Source organism: Hyaena hyaena, unplaced genomic scaffold (genome assembly GCF_003009895.1).
Source record: "Hyaena hyaena isolate Hyena2069 unplaced genomic scaffold, ASM300989v1 scaffold_2187, whole genome shotgun sequence".
NCBI classification, from domain to species: domain Eukaryota; kingdom Metazoa; phylum Chordata; class Mammalia; order Carnivora; family Hyaenidae; genus Hyaena; species Hyaena hyaena.
This window is the reverse complement of record NW_024082813.1, coordinates 8110-24318: the sequence shown is the minus strand read 5'-3', so window position 1 is coordinate 24318 and position 16209 is coordinate 8110. Positions and strand designations below refer to the sequence as shown.

General features: G+C 48.6%; 2 protein-coding genes across 2 annotated transcripts in view; both read left to right on the top strand.

Annotated features, from left to right (window-relative positions):
- Window positions 1–11730, top strand: part of TMEM185A (transmembrane protein 185A) — a 39515-nt gene extending 27785 nt beyond the window's left edge. Inside the window, exons 4-7 of the mRNA XM_039225461.1 lie at window positions 4775–4858; window positions 8066–8242; window positions 8797–8920; window positions 10056–11730. Of these exons, the coding sequence (XP_039081392.1) occupies window positions 4775–4858; window positions 8066–8242; window positions 8797–8920; window positions 10056–10300 (630 nt within the window). The 3' untranslated portion in view covers window positions 10301–11730. The remainder of the gene's footprint in view (window positions 1–4774; window positions 4859–8065; window positions 8243–8796; window positions 8921–10055) is intronic.
- Window positions 11731–13248: 1518 nt separating this feature from the next.
- Window positions 13249–15609, top strand: LOC120227317 (heat shock transcription factor, X-linked-like; the record flags this gene model as incomplete). Its single annotated transcript, XM_039225459.1, is given in 3 exon segments — window positions 13249–13576; window positions 13579–13688; window positions 15374–15609. Coding segments are annotated over 3 exon segments (674 nt in total), but the record flags the coding sequence as incomplete, so codon positions are not given.
- Window positions 15610–16209: the final 600 nt, after the last annotated feature.

Genomic DNA, 16209 nt, shown 5'->3' with positions numbered 1-16209 from the left:
ACCACCTCTGTTTTCCAGAGAGAGGAAGGAATTTGTTCCTGGCTGTTGGTTAAGGGGCAGGGCCGGGGCCAGGATCCCATGTCAGTCAGCCTGACTCCAGAGCCTGCACACCAAACCACATGGAGGCTGAGGGCCCAGAGCCCTATATACGATGGGTTGAGGAGAGAATGAGATGGCTAGGGATGCTCTGTTTTGATTTAGGTGAGTAAAACATGGAGGAAGGAGAGTGGCAATTGAGCTAGAAGGCTCAGGGTATGTGAACTTGAGAAGAAGGCACCCACGGGGGGTGGGTGGGTGGTGGTGAGAGAATGAGACCCTGAGGGAACCCATGGGTACAGGACCCTGAGCACCAGGAAGGGCTTGGTCTGGACCAGGGAGAGCATCCCCGATCCTGGCATTGGAGGCAAGGGCACAGAGCAGTGTGACTGGTAGGCTGGAGTGACCATGGTATCTGAGGACCCACTTTCCCCTCCCTGCAGTCATCCCAGCCTTCATCAACCCGGCTACTTCGCATGGCTCCCTGGCTGCTTGCCAGCTGTATGAACACTTCATGAGGGTGTGTAGTTAGGAAAAAGACGTGTAAAAGACTCCTTGGAGGATAGTAATGGGAGAAAGGTTGGGAAACACTGAGACTCCCCTTGTCCCCATGCAATCTACCACCTGTCCACCTCTGCACGGCACTCCTTCCCAGGGGTAAGCAGACCCTCTCCCCTGCTGGTTCCTCTGAGCTTTTGCTCCTGAGTCCACAGAAAGGCTCCCTGCCGTAGTGCTCTTCTGACCTCGTGCTCCCTGCTCCGCCCTGTGCTCCCCAGAAGCTGGCAGATCCAGTGGGCCCTTTCCGTCCCCTCTTTTCTGTAGCTCCTGACACTCCACTGGCCTTTGACTATTCTGATCACCTCTGCTTTGGCTCCATCACTGCTTCTTAGGATTCTAGGCTTGTGAGCATTTTCTGTGCTCACCTTGCATACTTCCTTGGAATGATCTTGATCTTGTTTATACTTCCTGTCTCCACTGCCACTTATGTTCTGTGATCCCATAAATTCACACCACAAAACTCTGATTTCTGCATTAGCTCCAGATGCCTCATCCAACCTCACCTGAATCTGTATTCCCTGTGCTGGTTAAAGGCACCATTTCCATCCAGTCACCCTTACCATTTGACTTTATGCCTCTGTTGCTTTGCTTGTTCTCTCTAGTACCTGGACAGATGGAGCAAAACCAAGCTTTAAAAATCATTTGCCAAAGTTTACATTACACAAAATCACTGAGAGCCCACATTCTAGATATTCCCTATTTGGCTCAACATTTCTCAGTGAGGGAGGGACATGTGCTGTTGGCCTTTTGGATGGGAAATGTTGTGTTGAACAGGACTGTCTTCTGCATTGCAGGATGCTTATGTCCGACCTCTGCCCATGAAATGGTAGTGGAGAGGCTCCCCACGACAGGTATTTGTGATATCCAGCAGTACCGCTGCACGTTTCCTAGCCTTTTCCTGGCTGCCCAGGTTGCAAAGCACTGGGAGAGTTATCTAAATATAGTTGGATAGGGACAGAGGAGGAAGTTTAAGATAACTAAAATTTTGGAACTTTGTTTCTTAGAAAGTAAAAGTATATACAAGGGTTAGGACTGCATTGGGCATGAAACCATATTTTCCTAATGTGGAGTTACAAAACATAAGTTCATATAGTCACACTCTTGGCCTTCCTGCCTACAAGAAGAAGCACCATGCCAGCAGTTGAACTCCCTCCCTCTCGGTTCTTATGTCCTGGGAGCAAGAGTATAACATTTGCTAGAGAGTGACTGGGGATAGGCTTACACAGAGATGTGAAGGAAGAGCAGGGTTTGCCAGGGTGCCTATGCAGGTGGGGCACGGGATGGTGTTTTCTGGGCAGAGGGAATAACACACAAAGGCGTAGAGGCAGAAGAAAATCTGTCATCATGCTGAGTGAACTGTGGTGACTCCAGTATGACTGGAGCATAGTTTGGCGAGATGCAGAGACTTCTAGAGGTAGATGCTGATGAAGCTGCACAATAGTACTAATGGACTTAATGCCACCACGCTGTACAGATAAAGTGGTTAAGATGGAAGATGGTAAGTTTTCCATTGTGTGTATATTTTACCATGGTAAAAAAAAAAAAATTGCCTGAAGCATGAAATGGGAAGGAGTGAGTGGTGGGAGTTGGGGTAAGGAAGGCTGTAGAGAAGAGCTGAGTAGGGCCCAGATCCTCAGTCCTCAGAGCATGCACTGAGCTGTCCCAGGGCGCCATAGTGAACTCACAGGGCACCATGGGATATTGGACATTTTTGAGGGAGAAGCAATGATACCAACCCGGCTGTGGGGATGTGCTATGAACTACTACCTCCAAGTAGTTTACAGTTTTATTTTTAGGTCATGCCTCATTGATTTTGACGATAACATATAAGAAGCTAGGTTGTTGGCAGTTGCCATGATGAGAAGGTAGTCCTTTGCAGAAATCCACCTGGAGAACAGGTAATGAATGAGGGAGTCACTGTTTTAAGAAATGGTGCAGTATCCAACAGGCATGCACATCCTCTTAGGGAACAGTTGTGGTTGTTTAAGAATGAAATAAAAATCATATTTTTCTTTCAACTTATGTGAGTTATTTTTTTAGATGGCTACTTAGGACATAAACAGTTACTAATTTTAGAACTAAATACTTAACCCAATGGAACTGCTAAGGATTTCTTTCAGCCCAGCGGCCTGTGAAAGAATTGCTACCTCACTGAATGCCCTGAGAGCTGAGAACTTTGGGGAAGTTCTGGGCCAGATCAGATGGCTTCCTGTGACTTTCATTTTGTAGGCAGCGAATTGAAGAGCAGCGAGTGCCACAGCCAGAAGGAAGACAGCCTGGATATTTGGCAGCATAGAGCCTTCCAGACTAGAGGCTGGGAAGCTAGTTAGGGGGCTGTTGGAGGCATTGGGGGGGGGCTGGTGAGGGGAGAGTCCTGACTAGGCACTGGCCCTCGGGGTGGTAGAGAGGACAGGACATGGTGACTGAACATGCAACAGTGGGAAAAGGAATATAGGGTGCTTGCTGGCAGTGTAGCTTGGGTAATTGGGCTGCCATGGTGCCTTACCATCTTGCCTTCAAGGCAGGAGGCTATGGAAGGGAGTGGGGTGGGATAAAGTTGTAAAGGTGCGAGGGGGTGATGGACTCAGTCTGAGGCTGACTCTGGCCAAGGCACTTCTAGCAGGGCTGGGTCTGGACCACAGCAGGAAGGCCAGGCCAGAAACAGGATTGGGAGAAACCACCAACTGGAGGTCATACTGGACAGGGCTGTGGATGACAGGGCAAGCGAGCGAGTGTAAGCACGTGTGTTTGCATCTGTGTCTCTCTAGTGGGGACAGAAAACTGAGTTGAAGGCTCTGGGGGGCATCAGGGTTCAAGGAGAGCAAGAGACTGAAAAGGAGCTGCAAGAGCATGAGGAGGAGGGCAAGACTCCATTGGGCTCCTGGAAAGACATGCTGCATAGTTGGCCCATAGGGTGATCTGACATAGGTGGTCTCATGCTGTAGAGGTTACTGGCAACCCTGACAGAAGTATTTGCCAGTTGGTCAGAGCTGGGGATCAGATCACAGTGCTGGGAGTTCAGAATGGCAAGGGAGGCCAGGGGGGCTTGTGCATCCGCGAGGTCTTACAAAGCTTGATGGTAACAAAGCTACGGCTGGAAGGACATACTGGCTCAAGGGATGGATGGGGTCATTTAGTCTTGCGGTTGTTTTCTGTTTAATGGGAATGAGTTGAACTTTTTTGTGTGCTTCTGGGAGGGATCAGTGGGATAGGCAGGGTTAAAGATGCAGTAAGGAGGGGCGCCTGGGTGGCTCAGTTGGTTGAGCATCCGACTTTGGCTCAGGTCATGATCTTACTGCTCGTGGGTTCGAGCCCCGCATCGGGCTCTATGCTAACAACTCAGAGTCTGGACCCTGCTTTGGATTCTGTGTCTCCCTCTCTCTGACCCTCTCCCACTTGCACTCTGTTTCTCTCTCTCTCTCTCTCTCTCAAAAATAAACATTTAAAAAAAAGAAGATGCAGTAAGGAATCTGTAATTGATGTCTTGATGTGACAGGGTTCTCAGTGAGCCAGAAAGGAAGGGGTAGGATGCAGATCTGCATCCTGGGTACAAGAAGAAGGAAGTCCAGGTATGGTTAGAAATCGAGAAGTTTGTGGGTAGGGGCAGGAAGGATGCTTGAGGTGTCTGCCATAGATTGCCTGTAGTCAGCAAGCCTGGAAGCAAGGTTATTGTGTGGTAAGAACATAAAGGACAGGGAAACAACTAAGCAGAGGGGCTGAGGCAGGAGACTGGGGTCAGCTTTCTTTTTGCCTCTGCAGTGTTTTGCTCCTGTAGTGCTGAAAATCAGGAGGTCCCAGTATAATTTTTTTAAGTTTATTTATTTTATTTATAAAATAATAAATTTATAAATAAATAAACTCTCTCTCAAAATATATAGAGAGAGTGCAAATGGGGGAGAAGCAGAGAGAGAGAGGAAGAGAGACAGAATCCTAAGCAGGCTCCACACTATCAGCACAGAGCCCAATGTGGGGTTCATACTCGTGAACAGTGAGATCGTGACCTAAGCCAAAGTCACACTTAAGCATCTGAGCCACCAAGGTGCCCCTGGAGGTCCCAATATAACTTACTAAAACTTTTACCATATTATAATTTGCATTGCCTTTTAGTGTGTTAACCAAATAATTGCAGTATTGAATACAACTTTTACTTTGTTTAATTGACTCTTCTCTTCATTTTTAGCTAGAAATACTGTGTTCTGTCAACATCCTGCAGTTTATATTCATTGCCTTAAGACTGGACAAGATCATCCACTGGCCCTGGCTTGTATGTAACTTTTAAAATCCTAAAATAAACTTTTCTTTTTTTTTTTAATTATAAAAGTAATTTGTGTTCATTGTAGAAAACTTGGAAAAGACAGAGAAGCTTAGGTAATAGAAGGATAATCACCTGTAATCCACTGGGAGATTACATGGTTAGTGGTTTCTGTTTCCTGTGCTGGAGGTTGTCTCATACAGATAGTGGAGAACATACCGTGTGTATAATTTTGTGTGCTGCTTTCTCATTCTAATGCATCATAAGCATTTTCCTGTGTCAATAAAAGGTCTTGATGAACATAACCTAAAGTCTAATTGATGCAATATTCTTCAAACGCATTTACTAAACCATCCCTTATTTCCAAATATTGAAGATACAAATGTGAGTCTAAATCATGATGTAACATATATTTTTGTGCATAACAAAAATCTTTGCCTGATTTTTTTCATTGTTTCTGTAGGAAAGACTCTAGAAACAGTATTACTGGGCCAGAAGGTGGGAGCTTTCTGAGATTTCGAAATACAAACTGCACTACCAATTTGCTTTTTAAAAGAGTTGTGCCAGTTTACACTCCTTCCAGGGATGAGGTGTAAGCCATGCGTATAACCTGTGGCTTCAGTTATTGGATGTTTGGTTAAAATTGACTACATAGATGGATAGAAGAGTGGGTGGATGGATCAGTAGGGATACATACATATGTAACTATGTACACATGGCAAGCTACAAATTAAAGAATACAGTAGGACTTCCAACTACTGATGCAGAGAGCAGAAGTAGAAGAGGTGCGTTGCCTCTGGGAGATGAGGTCATGCCAGTGTTTTGTTCTGTTTTCTTTCCCTCTGCTGTTTGATGTGTACTTTTGCACATAAAACATTTTTCTGTAATGAACATGGTTTACCTTAAGAAAAGTAACAAAAATAGAAAAATATTTGAAAAAAGAAAATATTCATTTGGTGACAGGGAAGAAAATAAGGGAACATAAGTCACCTCCATAGTGAATAGAGACAAGACTCTTCACTTCTGCCCATTATGTTCTGATAAAACAGTCATAATAAAAAATGTTTGGGTACGTACTTTTAGGATGCTGTCTCTGGAGAATTGTAATTGGGTTCAGAATTTTCTGTTGTGACATGAGGAAACAAATCTGAGTAAGACCAAAATTTTAGTATAAAGTGCAATCAGAGAAAAAAAGATTAGGAACTAAGAATATTTTCTGTAGGTGAACGGAGGGATTTTTCCGACCTCAGTCCTGTGCAGGTCCCAGCAGGTGGAGCAGTCTGATTGCATACTTCCCACAATGATCAAGAGAGACCAAGTGAAGCTGCTATGATCACGGACATTCCACCCATGGAGGCCCCAAGTGAGAGCAGCTGCATGACGAGAGGACACGGGAAGAGGCTCTCCATAGACTTTTTGGCCAGACCTACCGTCATAAACTCAAGCGATTCAAGAGGATTAAAAATCACACACCAACTCAAATCATAGGTCTAAAAACAAAATGGAAAACCAAAGTACTGTTTGAAGAAAATGTAGGAGAAAATCTTTGAGACCTGGGGTAGATGAGGAGTCCCTACAGGTGACACTAACAGCAAGGTCCGTAAAAGAAGCTCAGAACTGAAATGGAATTAGTGAAAAGACAGGCCACAGACCAGCAGAAAATATTTGCAAAGCACATGTCCAGCCAAGGACTTGTATCCAAAACATCTGAAGAACTCTCAAAACTCAAAAAACAACCTAATTTTAAAACTGACAGAAGACTTGGAAAGATAGTTCACAAAGAGGATATACATGTGGCAAGTATGCACATGGACAGGATGTCATCTCCCATCAGGGAAAGGCAAAGGAAAATCAGGATGAGGCCCCACAACCCACTCACCAGAATGGCAGGGATAAAGAAAGCCATGCCAAGCACAGGGGAGGGTGCAGAGGGGCCGGGGCACTTGCACCCCGACAGTGGGAATACTGAACTATATAGGCACTCCGAGAAACAGTTGGGCAATTTCACAGACTTAAACATGGAGTCACCATATAATTTAGCAGTGCAATCGTGGTTATTTGCCCTAGAGAGATGAATACATACAGCCACACAAAAGCCATGCGCAAGTGTTTATAGCAGCTTTATTTGTGACAGCCAAAAACAAGAAAGCACCCAGATCTCCTTCCACAGGTGGCTGGATAAACAGGCAGTGGTGCATCTATCCAACAGAACACTACTTGGCACTAAAAATGACCTGTCGTTACACGCAGCAGCTTGGAGGAACCTCCCAGACATTGTACAGATTGAGAGAGGGTAGTCTCAGATGGTGACTTGCTCTGTGGCACCATGTACATCACGCTCTTGGAAAGATGAAAGTGTTAGTGATAGAGGACAGATCAGTGGTTGCCTGGGGTTAGGGGTGGGGTGAGGGTATGACACTGAAGGGATCACACAAAGGAGTCCTGTGGTGTGAAGGAGCTGTCCTGTGTCCTGCCAGGGGATACATAGTTCTACACATGCATGGGTGACAAATCCTAGAAGTATACACCAAAAGGAAACAGTCAGTTTACTGTTTGATAACATGGGATAGAGGGATGACAGATGGATCCAAGGGGCAGTGCAGGAGGGAGAAGGATCACACAGGGGAGCCTGGGGTGGGGAGGAGAGGAGCTCTCCTGTGGGCTCATAGAGAGGTGAAGCCAGGTCTTTCCAGTGCAATGGCAGCAGAAGTGTAACCCGCCTGGGTGAGGTGGCAGGGACCGGGTGGCAGAGCCCTGTCAGTGTCGGCATGCTTGTGAGTGGAGGGCCTCTGCAACCTGGGCAGCGAAAAGTTCCCAGGGGTACATCCCCCAGAGTCTCTAGCCAAAGTGCCTCCAGTTGGATGGGGAAGCAGCCCGTGGTGAGGGTATGTCAGGGATGTCAGGGGCAGGTGGGGCGAGTATGCCCGGAGTGGCGGGCTGCCCTTTCCACAGGGCAGAGCCTGAGGCAGGCTGAGTGAGATCATATCTTAGGAAAGGCAGCTGTCGGGCTCCTCCCCCCCATGAGTGGCCCAGAACAGAACATGTCCCAGAGAGGGTGGCAGGCTCCACGCTGTCCTTCACAGCACCCCTGCAGTGCGGAGTGGCTGTCCTCATTCGTGCATGCATTATCTTACCACAGAGATCCAGTAAGGGCTTGGCTATGCCCCCCTTCAGGTGCTGGGCACAAGCTATAAAGATTTTTTTCTCTCCTTCCCTCAGGTCGTGTGTGTCCCCTTGTGGATTCTCATGTCCTTTCTGTGCCTGGTGGTTCTCTATTACATTGTGTGGTCTGTCCTGTTCCTGCGTTCCATGGATGTGATTGCAGAACAGCGAAGGACACACATAACAATGGCACTGAGCTGGATGACCATTGTCGTGCCTCTCCTTACTTTTGAGGTAAGCCTTTGATACCAAAACTCTTCAGTCCCTGAGTCCCACCCTTCCCTGCAAGTGTACTCTGCATGCCTGTCAAGATGGCCTGCTCTACCTGGAGCATGGAGTACCATGAGCACATGGAGAGGATGATGGTCAAATTAGAGTGACCTTTCTCTTGAGGGGCTGGCAGTGAGAAGTCTCTCTAGCCATGATGCATGGGTATGTACTGATTTGTTTACATGTAGAAAGAGAAAGTTGGGTATTTTTCATATTTGAGTTATGTGCAGAATTATAGAATTGGCACTGTTGACTCTTTCGAACAAACACCAGGAGGAGCCTCCTGTAACAATGTTGGTGTTGGAAACGTCCCAAGTGGATAGATTTTGCTTAGTCCTGAAGAAGGATATGAAAGTTTATCTAATTCTGCCCTGCAGAATAGAGGGTTTCATAGTCTCCTGTGGAGCTAATTTTCCCCCTTCTGAGACCTGACAAGGGAAGGGTGGACTGGCTTCAGACATCGTCCACTCTCAGATGCTTTACCAATAGAAGCTCAACTATTTCTCTTTCCTTATTAGATCCTGTTGGTTCACAAACTGGACGGCCACAACGCATTCTCTTGTATCCCAATATTTGTCCCCCTTTGGCTCTCCTTGATCACTCTGATGGCAACCACATTTGGACAGAAGGGAGGAAACCACTGTATGTACTCAGCACTTCAGAAGCCCTTGACCTGTGGGGTGTGTGTGTGTGTGTGTGTGTGTGTGTGTCCCACTCTGTGAAAAGATGAGCCTGAGGGTCTGAGCTAAGGGAGGTTGCATGAGAAATCTAGACCTGAGAAAGGCCTGGAATTTTTAAAGGAAAAGGTGAGCTTTCAACCTTGCTTTCCCTGCCCCGCACCATGGCCTTCTTAGTGGTCCACTCTGCCATTTGAGGTAGGACTTACCATGGTAGGTAGCATCTACCCCTCTGCTCCAACATGGGGATCAAGATACCTGCTTTTCAGGGGCTCCCAAGGATTAGACGAAGATCCATGTCACCCACCAAACCCTGGGAGTCCTTTTAGGTTCTGTGTCCTCCTCATTCTCCGCAGTGACACATTGCTGTGTCTTGTCAGAGGTGCTCTACTTTCTCTTTTCTCCACCTGCACGATGGCACATTCGGTTTTGAAGTGACCCTTGACAAAAGTTCCCTCCTCACTAGACTGTGAGCCCCTTTGCAGGTAGCCCCAGAGCACACCATTCTAGAAGCCAGGGGAACTGGGGGGTGGGAGGCGTTGTGCCCTATGGAGAGCCAGTACTGAGCCGATGGATGGTCCCGTGGTACAGACAGCAAGAGCAGGTCTCAGAGAAGTAACTTAGAGAAGTAGCTCAGGCTGCCTGCCGGCCTGGACCAACATACCTGCCAGATGCTGAAAGAAGTCCCTTTCTTGAATGACATCCTTGACATTCTTTGTCACATGTGAGTGTATCCCAGGCAGGGAAGATGAGAGGTTGTTGACATAGTCTTGATGCCATAGAGATTTGACACTTGCTAGAGCAGCCCTCTCACTGGAGCAGCCATGGGAGTCCCAGGAGGCCCATGCCCATCTCTGACAAGGTTGCAGGGATACATGTGGTTGCTGCTGGTCTGAGAGCCCCACTTGGAGAGCCACAGAACCACAGGCCTTTCTTCTTGTCCTTAGTGGGTATTCAGGCCTTGCTCTGTCTTCATTTGTAAGATGTCAGGATGAAGCATTAAACTGTACAAGTAAAACATCACATTCAGGAAAGAAAAGTTACATGAAATTCAGTGGAGGCTAGTGTTTGAAAAAGTTTTTTCAAACTTCTTTTTTCAGGGTGGTTTGGTATTCGCAAGGATTTCTGTCAGTTTCTGCTTGAAATCTTCCCATTTTTGAGAGAATATGGAAACATTTCATATGACCTCCATCATGAAGATAACGAGGAAACCGAAGAAACCCCAGTTCCAGAACCTCCTAAAATTGCTCCAATGTTTCGGAAGAAGACCAGGGTAGTTATCACCCAGAGCCCTGGGAAGTATGTCCTGCCACCTCCCAAACTGAATATTGAAATGCCAGATTAGACACCACGTCCTTGAACAGAATGCAAGCGGACCACTGGGACGCACGCTGTCTCCTACCCTCCTCTGCCTCTTTGTTGACCCCACCCAGAACTGGAGCCTGAGCTGGGGCTCCGGGGACTTCCATCTCATGCCTTGTTTGCACTCAATGCCTACCAGTGACTCACCCTGATGGGATGCACAAATGGCAGGTGACTGGCACCCGCAGTGTGGGTTGGGCTCGGGCATATGTCAGTGGACGTGGACATGGGCGTGATGGAGGAAGCGTGTGTTAGAAAGGGAAAGCAATCCCCTTTGGGCAGGCGCCTTAGGAGCTGACTTAAATCTGTTAGGGATTGGCTGCTTAGGCCAGAGAATGAACTGGTTTTCAAAGTGCTAAAATTCCTATTGAAGGTGTTCTTTGAAAATGGTTTTTTAAACCAAGCCAGCCTCACCACATAGCTTAGATTCTCCTGTTGCAGTGTAGTCCATAGGAACTGTAAATACACCTCTGTGGCACCACGTGTGTACCCACACCGTCATTACTGTTTGTGTTCCTGCTGTGGAAGTCGTTTCTCTTTGGGCAATGCTGACAGCAGTTTTTAACAGCCCCATCGGTGAGCCCTTTCCAATGGAGTGACTCTGTGCCTGTATAGTATTTATACAAATATTTTAGCATTGTAATATACCGTGTTAAATCCTAGTTCTGTACAGTATATTCTGTTAAAGTATTTTTTTACGAGCTTGTTTGGGAGACATGCGTGTTCTCTTGCAGAAGCAGAAGCTGCTGGCACACGTGTCCTGCCCAGGGGGTGTCACCCCTTAATGGGCCATCATCATCACCCCCCGTTGAAATTCTCCACACACATGGTAGCTGCTACTGCCAGAACGGCCACAATAAGCAAGAGATGGTTTGGGCTTTTCCTACATTCTGGGAAGATTTGCATGAGCTGAAACTAGAATACTGGAGAAAGTTGCTGAAACTGGAAATAGCCACTGGAATTGTGTATTTGTTAAGGTCTGAGTCCTTTTGTTGGCCCCCCAACATAAGCCATTCCAGCTGGCCTGTGCTTTTGACTAGGAGTACACTTGTTCCAAGAGCTGCTGGTAGAGCCCCAGGCAAAGCAGAAGAAAGCAGATCTTCCAGGATAAGAGTCTTTGGCCTGAGAAAAAGTAGCCGTTTGTGAAAGGAGGGAAAAGGGGCACTGGCATCGTTGCCCCAGAGAGGGAAGGGTTTAATGGGGGCAGCTGATAACGTGTCCCAGTCAGGCTCAACCAATGTTCAGCACACAAGACTGCCTGGCAGCGGCTGTCAGCAAGCCTGTTGTCTCTAGGGGACAGGGGGAATGGGAATGGCAAAGCCTTTCCTGCTTGCTGTGTAACAAATGTAGCTCAACCCACTATTTTTGCCCCCTGCAGTTATTCAATAAACTGGTTCCTCCTTTTCGATGGTACTGTGTGCATCTTCCATGAGATATGGCCCAGGACGCTTGGATTCTTCTCAGCCAGCATGAAACACCCTGTAGTGGTCACAGGTGGCCACGGCGCATGTGGGAGGGTGAACATCTCTAATGAGTCTTCAGGCACAGCCTGAACATAGAGAGTGTAGAGGGAGACGGACATCATGGAGACTCGGCTGTTGGCTGGGTAAACCCGTGCCATCATTGTTACAGCTTAGGAGCCCTACGAGAGTACTCTTGAGTCCCAAGAGAGTCTAAAACTGAAATGGGCTTTTTAGTGGTCCTGAGGCATTGCTCGGTGACACCAGCAGCTGAGTATTGCTTACATTTAAAATACCTTGTGATTTCTGTCTTGCTCACCTAGCTGTCTCTGCATTTTACCAGGCACTTAACTCAGATGGCTTTTCAGCCCATGGTTTGCCTGCAAGTAGCCAAAGTCAACAGACCATATTTCAGACTTGCTGTTAGACAAAATGCCCTTGAGTTTGGAGATGTTTCTGCTTCATGGAAATCTCTGGAAGATCATTGAGTTCCTGCCCAGAATTGAGAGTGTGTGATGGGTCTTCAGCGTAGGTAGCCCTGCACGTGGAGAGAATGTGCAATAGAGGCTTCTCTGCATGGCCGCCTCTTACTGATTCTCCAGCCCCACAGCCCAGAGAAGGATTGCAGAGCTCAAACCCTGGGCACAAACCAGGACGGTGTCCCTGCAGACGTCAGTCAAGGAAAGTAAGCTGGCATGAGTCCAGTGGCTCATGCCCTGTCCTGATGGGCCCGGGAATCTGCCTGGGAGGCATTGGTGGGGTGTGGAGGGGGGCAACATACAGGCTGAGGAAAGGCAAGAAGAAAGCCGCCTTCCCCTCATCAGTGTGCAGGATAGTAGTGGGACATTTGGCTAATCCATTCACCTAAGCAGCAATCTCCATGTGCCTTCAGGTGACCCAGGCATGGGTGAATTGGGAGGGTCTCTGAGGACCTCACCATGCTGGCTGTGACAATGCTGAAAGGACCATGTGGCCACTCCCTTGGCCGTGGACACCCGTGTTGGCCTTTGCTGTGTGTTTGAAAGCATGCACCTTGTTTGGGGCTCTCAAGGCTCATGGCCTCAGAAAACGAGCTCTGACTTTCTTTGGGCAGCATGTCAGTGTGGGTCAGCTGGGCCCCGGGAGATCAAGAACACAAAGAGAGTTGTTGGCTTGTGCCCCATGTTTGACATTGTTACTTTAAACCTGTAGATGAGTGTTGGTTTTCTGGGTGAATGACTTTGTGTGACCAGAATGCTGGTGTGCTGACAGGTCACTTGTGTGGCTCACCCTTGATCAGGTCACCTGCTAGCTGTGTTATGATGTCACCCCCAAGTAACCTGAGAACCTTTGTGATGTCCCCAGCTGCACTCTTACCAAGGGGTGCTGCTGGCCATGCCACACTCTCATGTTTACAGGAAGGAAGGACATGCCACCACTGAGGATGGCTCTCTAGAAAAATCATCTGACAGGTCAGGGTCCCAGCTTTGGGATGGTACCATTTCCTCCAGAAATAGGGGTTCTTGCAACTGGCTCAGAGAGCTATGCTCCCCCAGCAGACCCTCCCCTCACCCTGGCCCACCTGGTATCAGCTGGGCTCCCTGGCTTCCTGCTGCTGCTTGAAGGAAACACGTTGCAAGCTTTGACCCAGGAGCCTTTGTTCAAAAGACCACACGCCGTCTGTGATGCCCTGTCCTTGGGAGCAGGCAATCTCCTCAGCCTGCCCTTCCCCAAGAAGCTGTGGAAGATTGTCAACAGCAATCAGTTTGCATTAGTTTGGTGGGACAATGGGATTTGCATAGGCATCAACAAGAAACTGTTCAGAAGGAGATTTTGCAGAGGCCTGGCCTGAACAAAGTGATTGAAACAGACTGTATGAAGAAATTCATCCTCCAGCTCAACCTCTATTGATTCAGCAGAATTTACCAGGATGTCCTGCCATCTGCATGCCTGACCAACTTATTCCCTGGAGACCCCATCTAGGTACTGATCAAGGTAAGGGTGGGTGACCCCACCCCCGACAGGGGCTGAGCCACCAGGCTCTGGGGTGGTGAGGTCCGATGTGCTGGAAATTCAAGGACCCCTGAAGGGGAATTTGGTGCACATGTCCCCCTCTGGGTGGCGGCGGTGGCAGCGGTGGTGGAGACTGAATATGGGGAAAGTGCTCCAGATAGTGCCAAGTGTGTCCCTGGCGCTTTCTTCAAAGACACAGCACGTGATGATGAGGGCACACGCTGCAAGGTGAGGTGCTGGCACATGATTTAACAGAGTAAGTCCCGAGAGTTCTCATCACAATGGAAAACGGCCATTCCTTTTTGCCTTTCTTTTTCTTTTTTCTTTATTCCTGTTTATTTTTTCTTTTGGTTTGGCATCTATGTGAGGTGATGGGCATCCCCTGAGTGTACTGTGGCCATCACTCCACAGTACATGTAAGTGAAGGCATTACTCTGTGGGCCCTAAATGGATCACTGCCTGCCAGTCCCATCTCAATGAAACTTGGGAAACTCTTTTTTTTTTTCTGTTTGTTTTTAATAGTTTATTACCAAGTTGGTTTCCATATAACACCCAGTGCTCATCCCCACAAGTGCCCTCCTCCATGCCCATCACCCCCCATTCCCCATCCCCCCACCCCCATCAGTCCTCAGTTCTCAGCATTCAAGAGTCTATCATGGTTTGCCTCCCTCCCTCTCCCCCACTATTTTTCCCCTTCTTCTCCTCCACGGTCCTCCATTAAGTTCCTCCTAATCATCCTGTACGTGCAAACATATGGTATCTGTCCTTCTCTGCCTGACTTATTTCACTCAGCATAATACCCTCTAGTTACATCCATATTGCTACACTGTTGGGAATGTCAGCTGGTGCAGCTCCTCTGGAAAACTGTGGAGATTCCTCAAAAAATTAACACTAGAACTCCCCTATGACCCAGCAATAGCACTGCTAGGAATTTACCCAAGGGATACAGGAGTGTTAATGCAGAGGGGCACATGTACCCCAATGTTCATAGCAGCAGTCTCAATAGCCAAAACAGGGAAACTCTATCTTCACACTCTCCTGCTCAGGGACAAGCGTCACCAGGAGATGTGTGCACGCATGACGCCCATAGCTCTAAAGTGTACCTGGGGGGGAAGGGTGTGTACTGGTCTGTTTTGGTGAAAGCAGTGTCCCCAGGCTGGTCTGGGGGTGCCAGCCCCCAAGCACTCTTGGAAGCCTCCTGAAGGTTGTCTAAATGGGCATGCTTCCCAAGGTTAGTGGGCCCCTGCGGGCCAAGAGCCAGTGACTCCTGGCAACGGGGCGATTCTGTTGCCAGCTGACACTTGCTCATACAGCCTCCACATCTCTCCCCGTCTGCAGACTCCAAGTCGCCCTTTGTCCAACTTGTACTCTTAGCCTGGTTGGCCCCTTGTAGTCCTTGTCTCAGGGTGATTTGTGGGTCGTAAGTTAGTGAATGGTGATGGGCAGGCTAGCGTACAGCTTTCCGTTGGGACTGTGTGACCTTCTCCAAAGAGGTCTCCGGATGGCTGGCTTAGGCAGCACAGGGGCCTAGGATGTTGGTGCTGGTTGTGATCAACTCTGTTGTGACTGGGGGTTTCTTTTCCTCTTTCAATTTTACACCTCAGTTACAGTTCTACAGCAGTCCCTTGCTTAAGAGAGACTGCCCTCACTTTGTGAGGATGAAGAGGAGAGTGGGCATTAAATCTGCATTAAGGCAGGCAGAGAGCAGGCCTGAAGCCCTGGGAATTCCCCCAGCACCTGTAGCCACCAAGCCACCAGAGGAACTCCCCATCTCTCATGAGGACAGGATGGAGCCAGCAAGCAGCCTAGAGTTTGACAGCCCTACTGCCCCTGGTCAAGAGTGAGTTTGCGCCTCCAGGCAATCCAGGGACCGCAGCCAGGCCCAGCTTGACTGATCCAGATGCTGCAGGAGGCTGGCTCTCTAATGGCCAGCCCGAGGGCGCCCAGGCTCCTGACCCTCTCATCGCTGACGTGGCCATGCCTGCAGCCTTCCCCCTGGTCTGTTTCACACTGCCTTCTGCCCACGTGCATTCCTATGGGCCAGTGGTGGGCTTTGCTGTTGTGCCTCCTGCGCTCCTCCATGTGCCAACTGCACCCCTCTCCGTGGCTGGGCTGCTACCCTTGTGCCACCCCTGGGTGTCTGTCGTGGCTGCTGGGCCTGCCGCCTCTGTGACTGTGATTCCTCACCACCCGGGTCCATTCCATAGCTATTGGGACTGCCACTGTTTCCCGGATTACCTGCCACCTACTGATGGCCCTCAGGGTGCCCCATCTAAGCACACTACAACTCCTGCAGGTGATCATTTTGTCAGAAAACAGGCAGGTGAATAAAATGTATCAGAAAAGGAGCCATTTCCTGCTGAATGCCAGTGCTTGTGGCCTCTGTGATGTTTCTTTCTTAGCGGTTGGGTAGCCCTCTTTTGCTTGCGCAGTAAAGAAT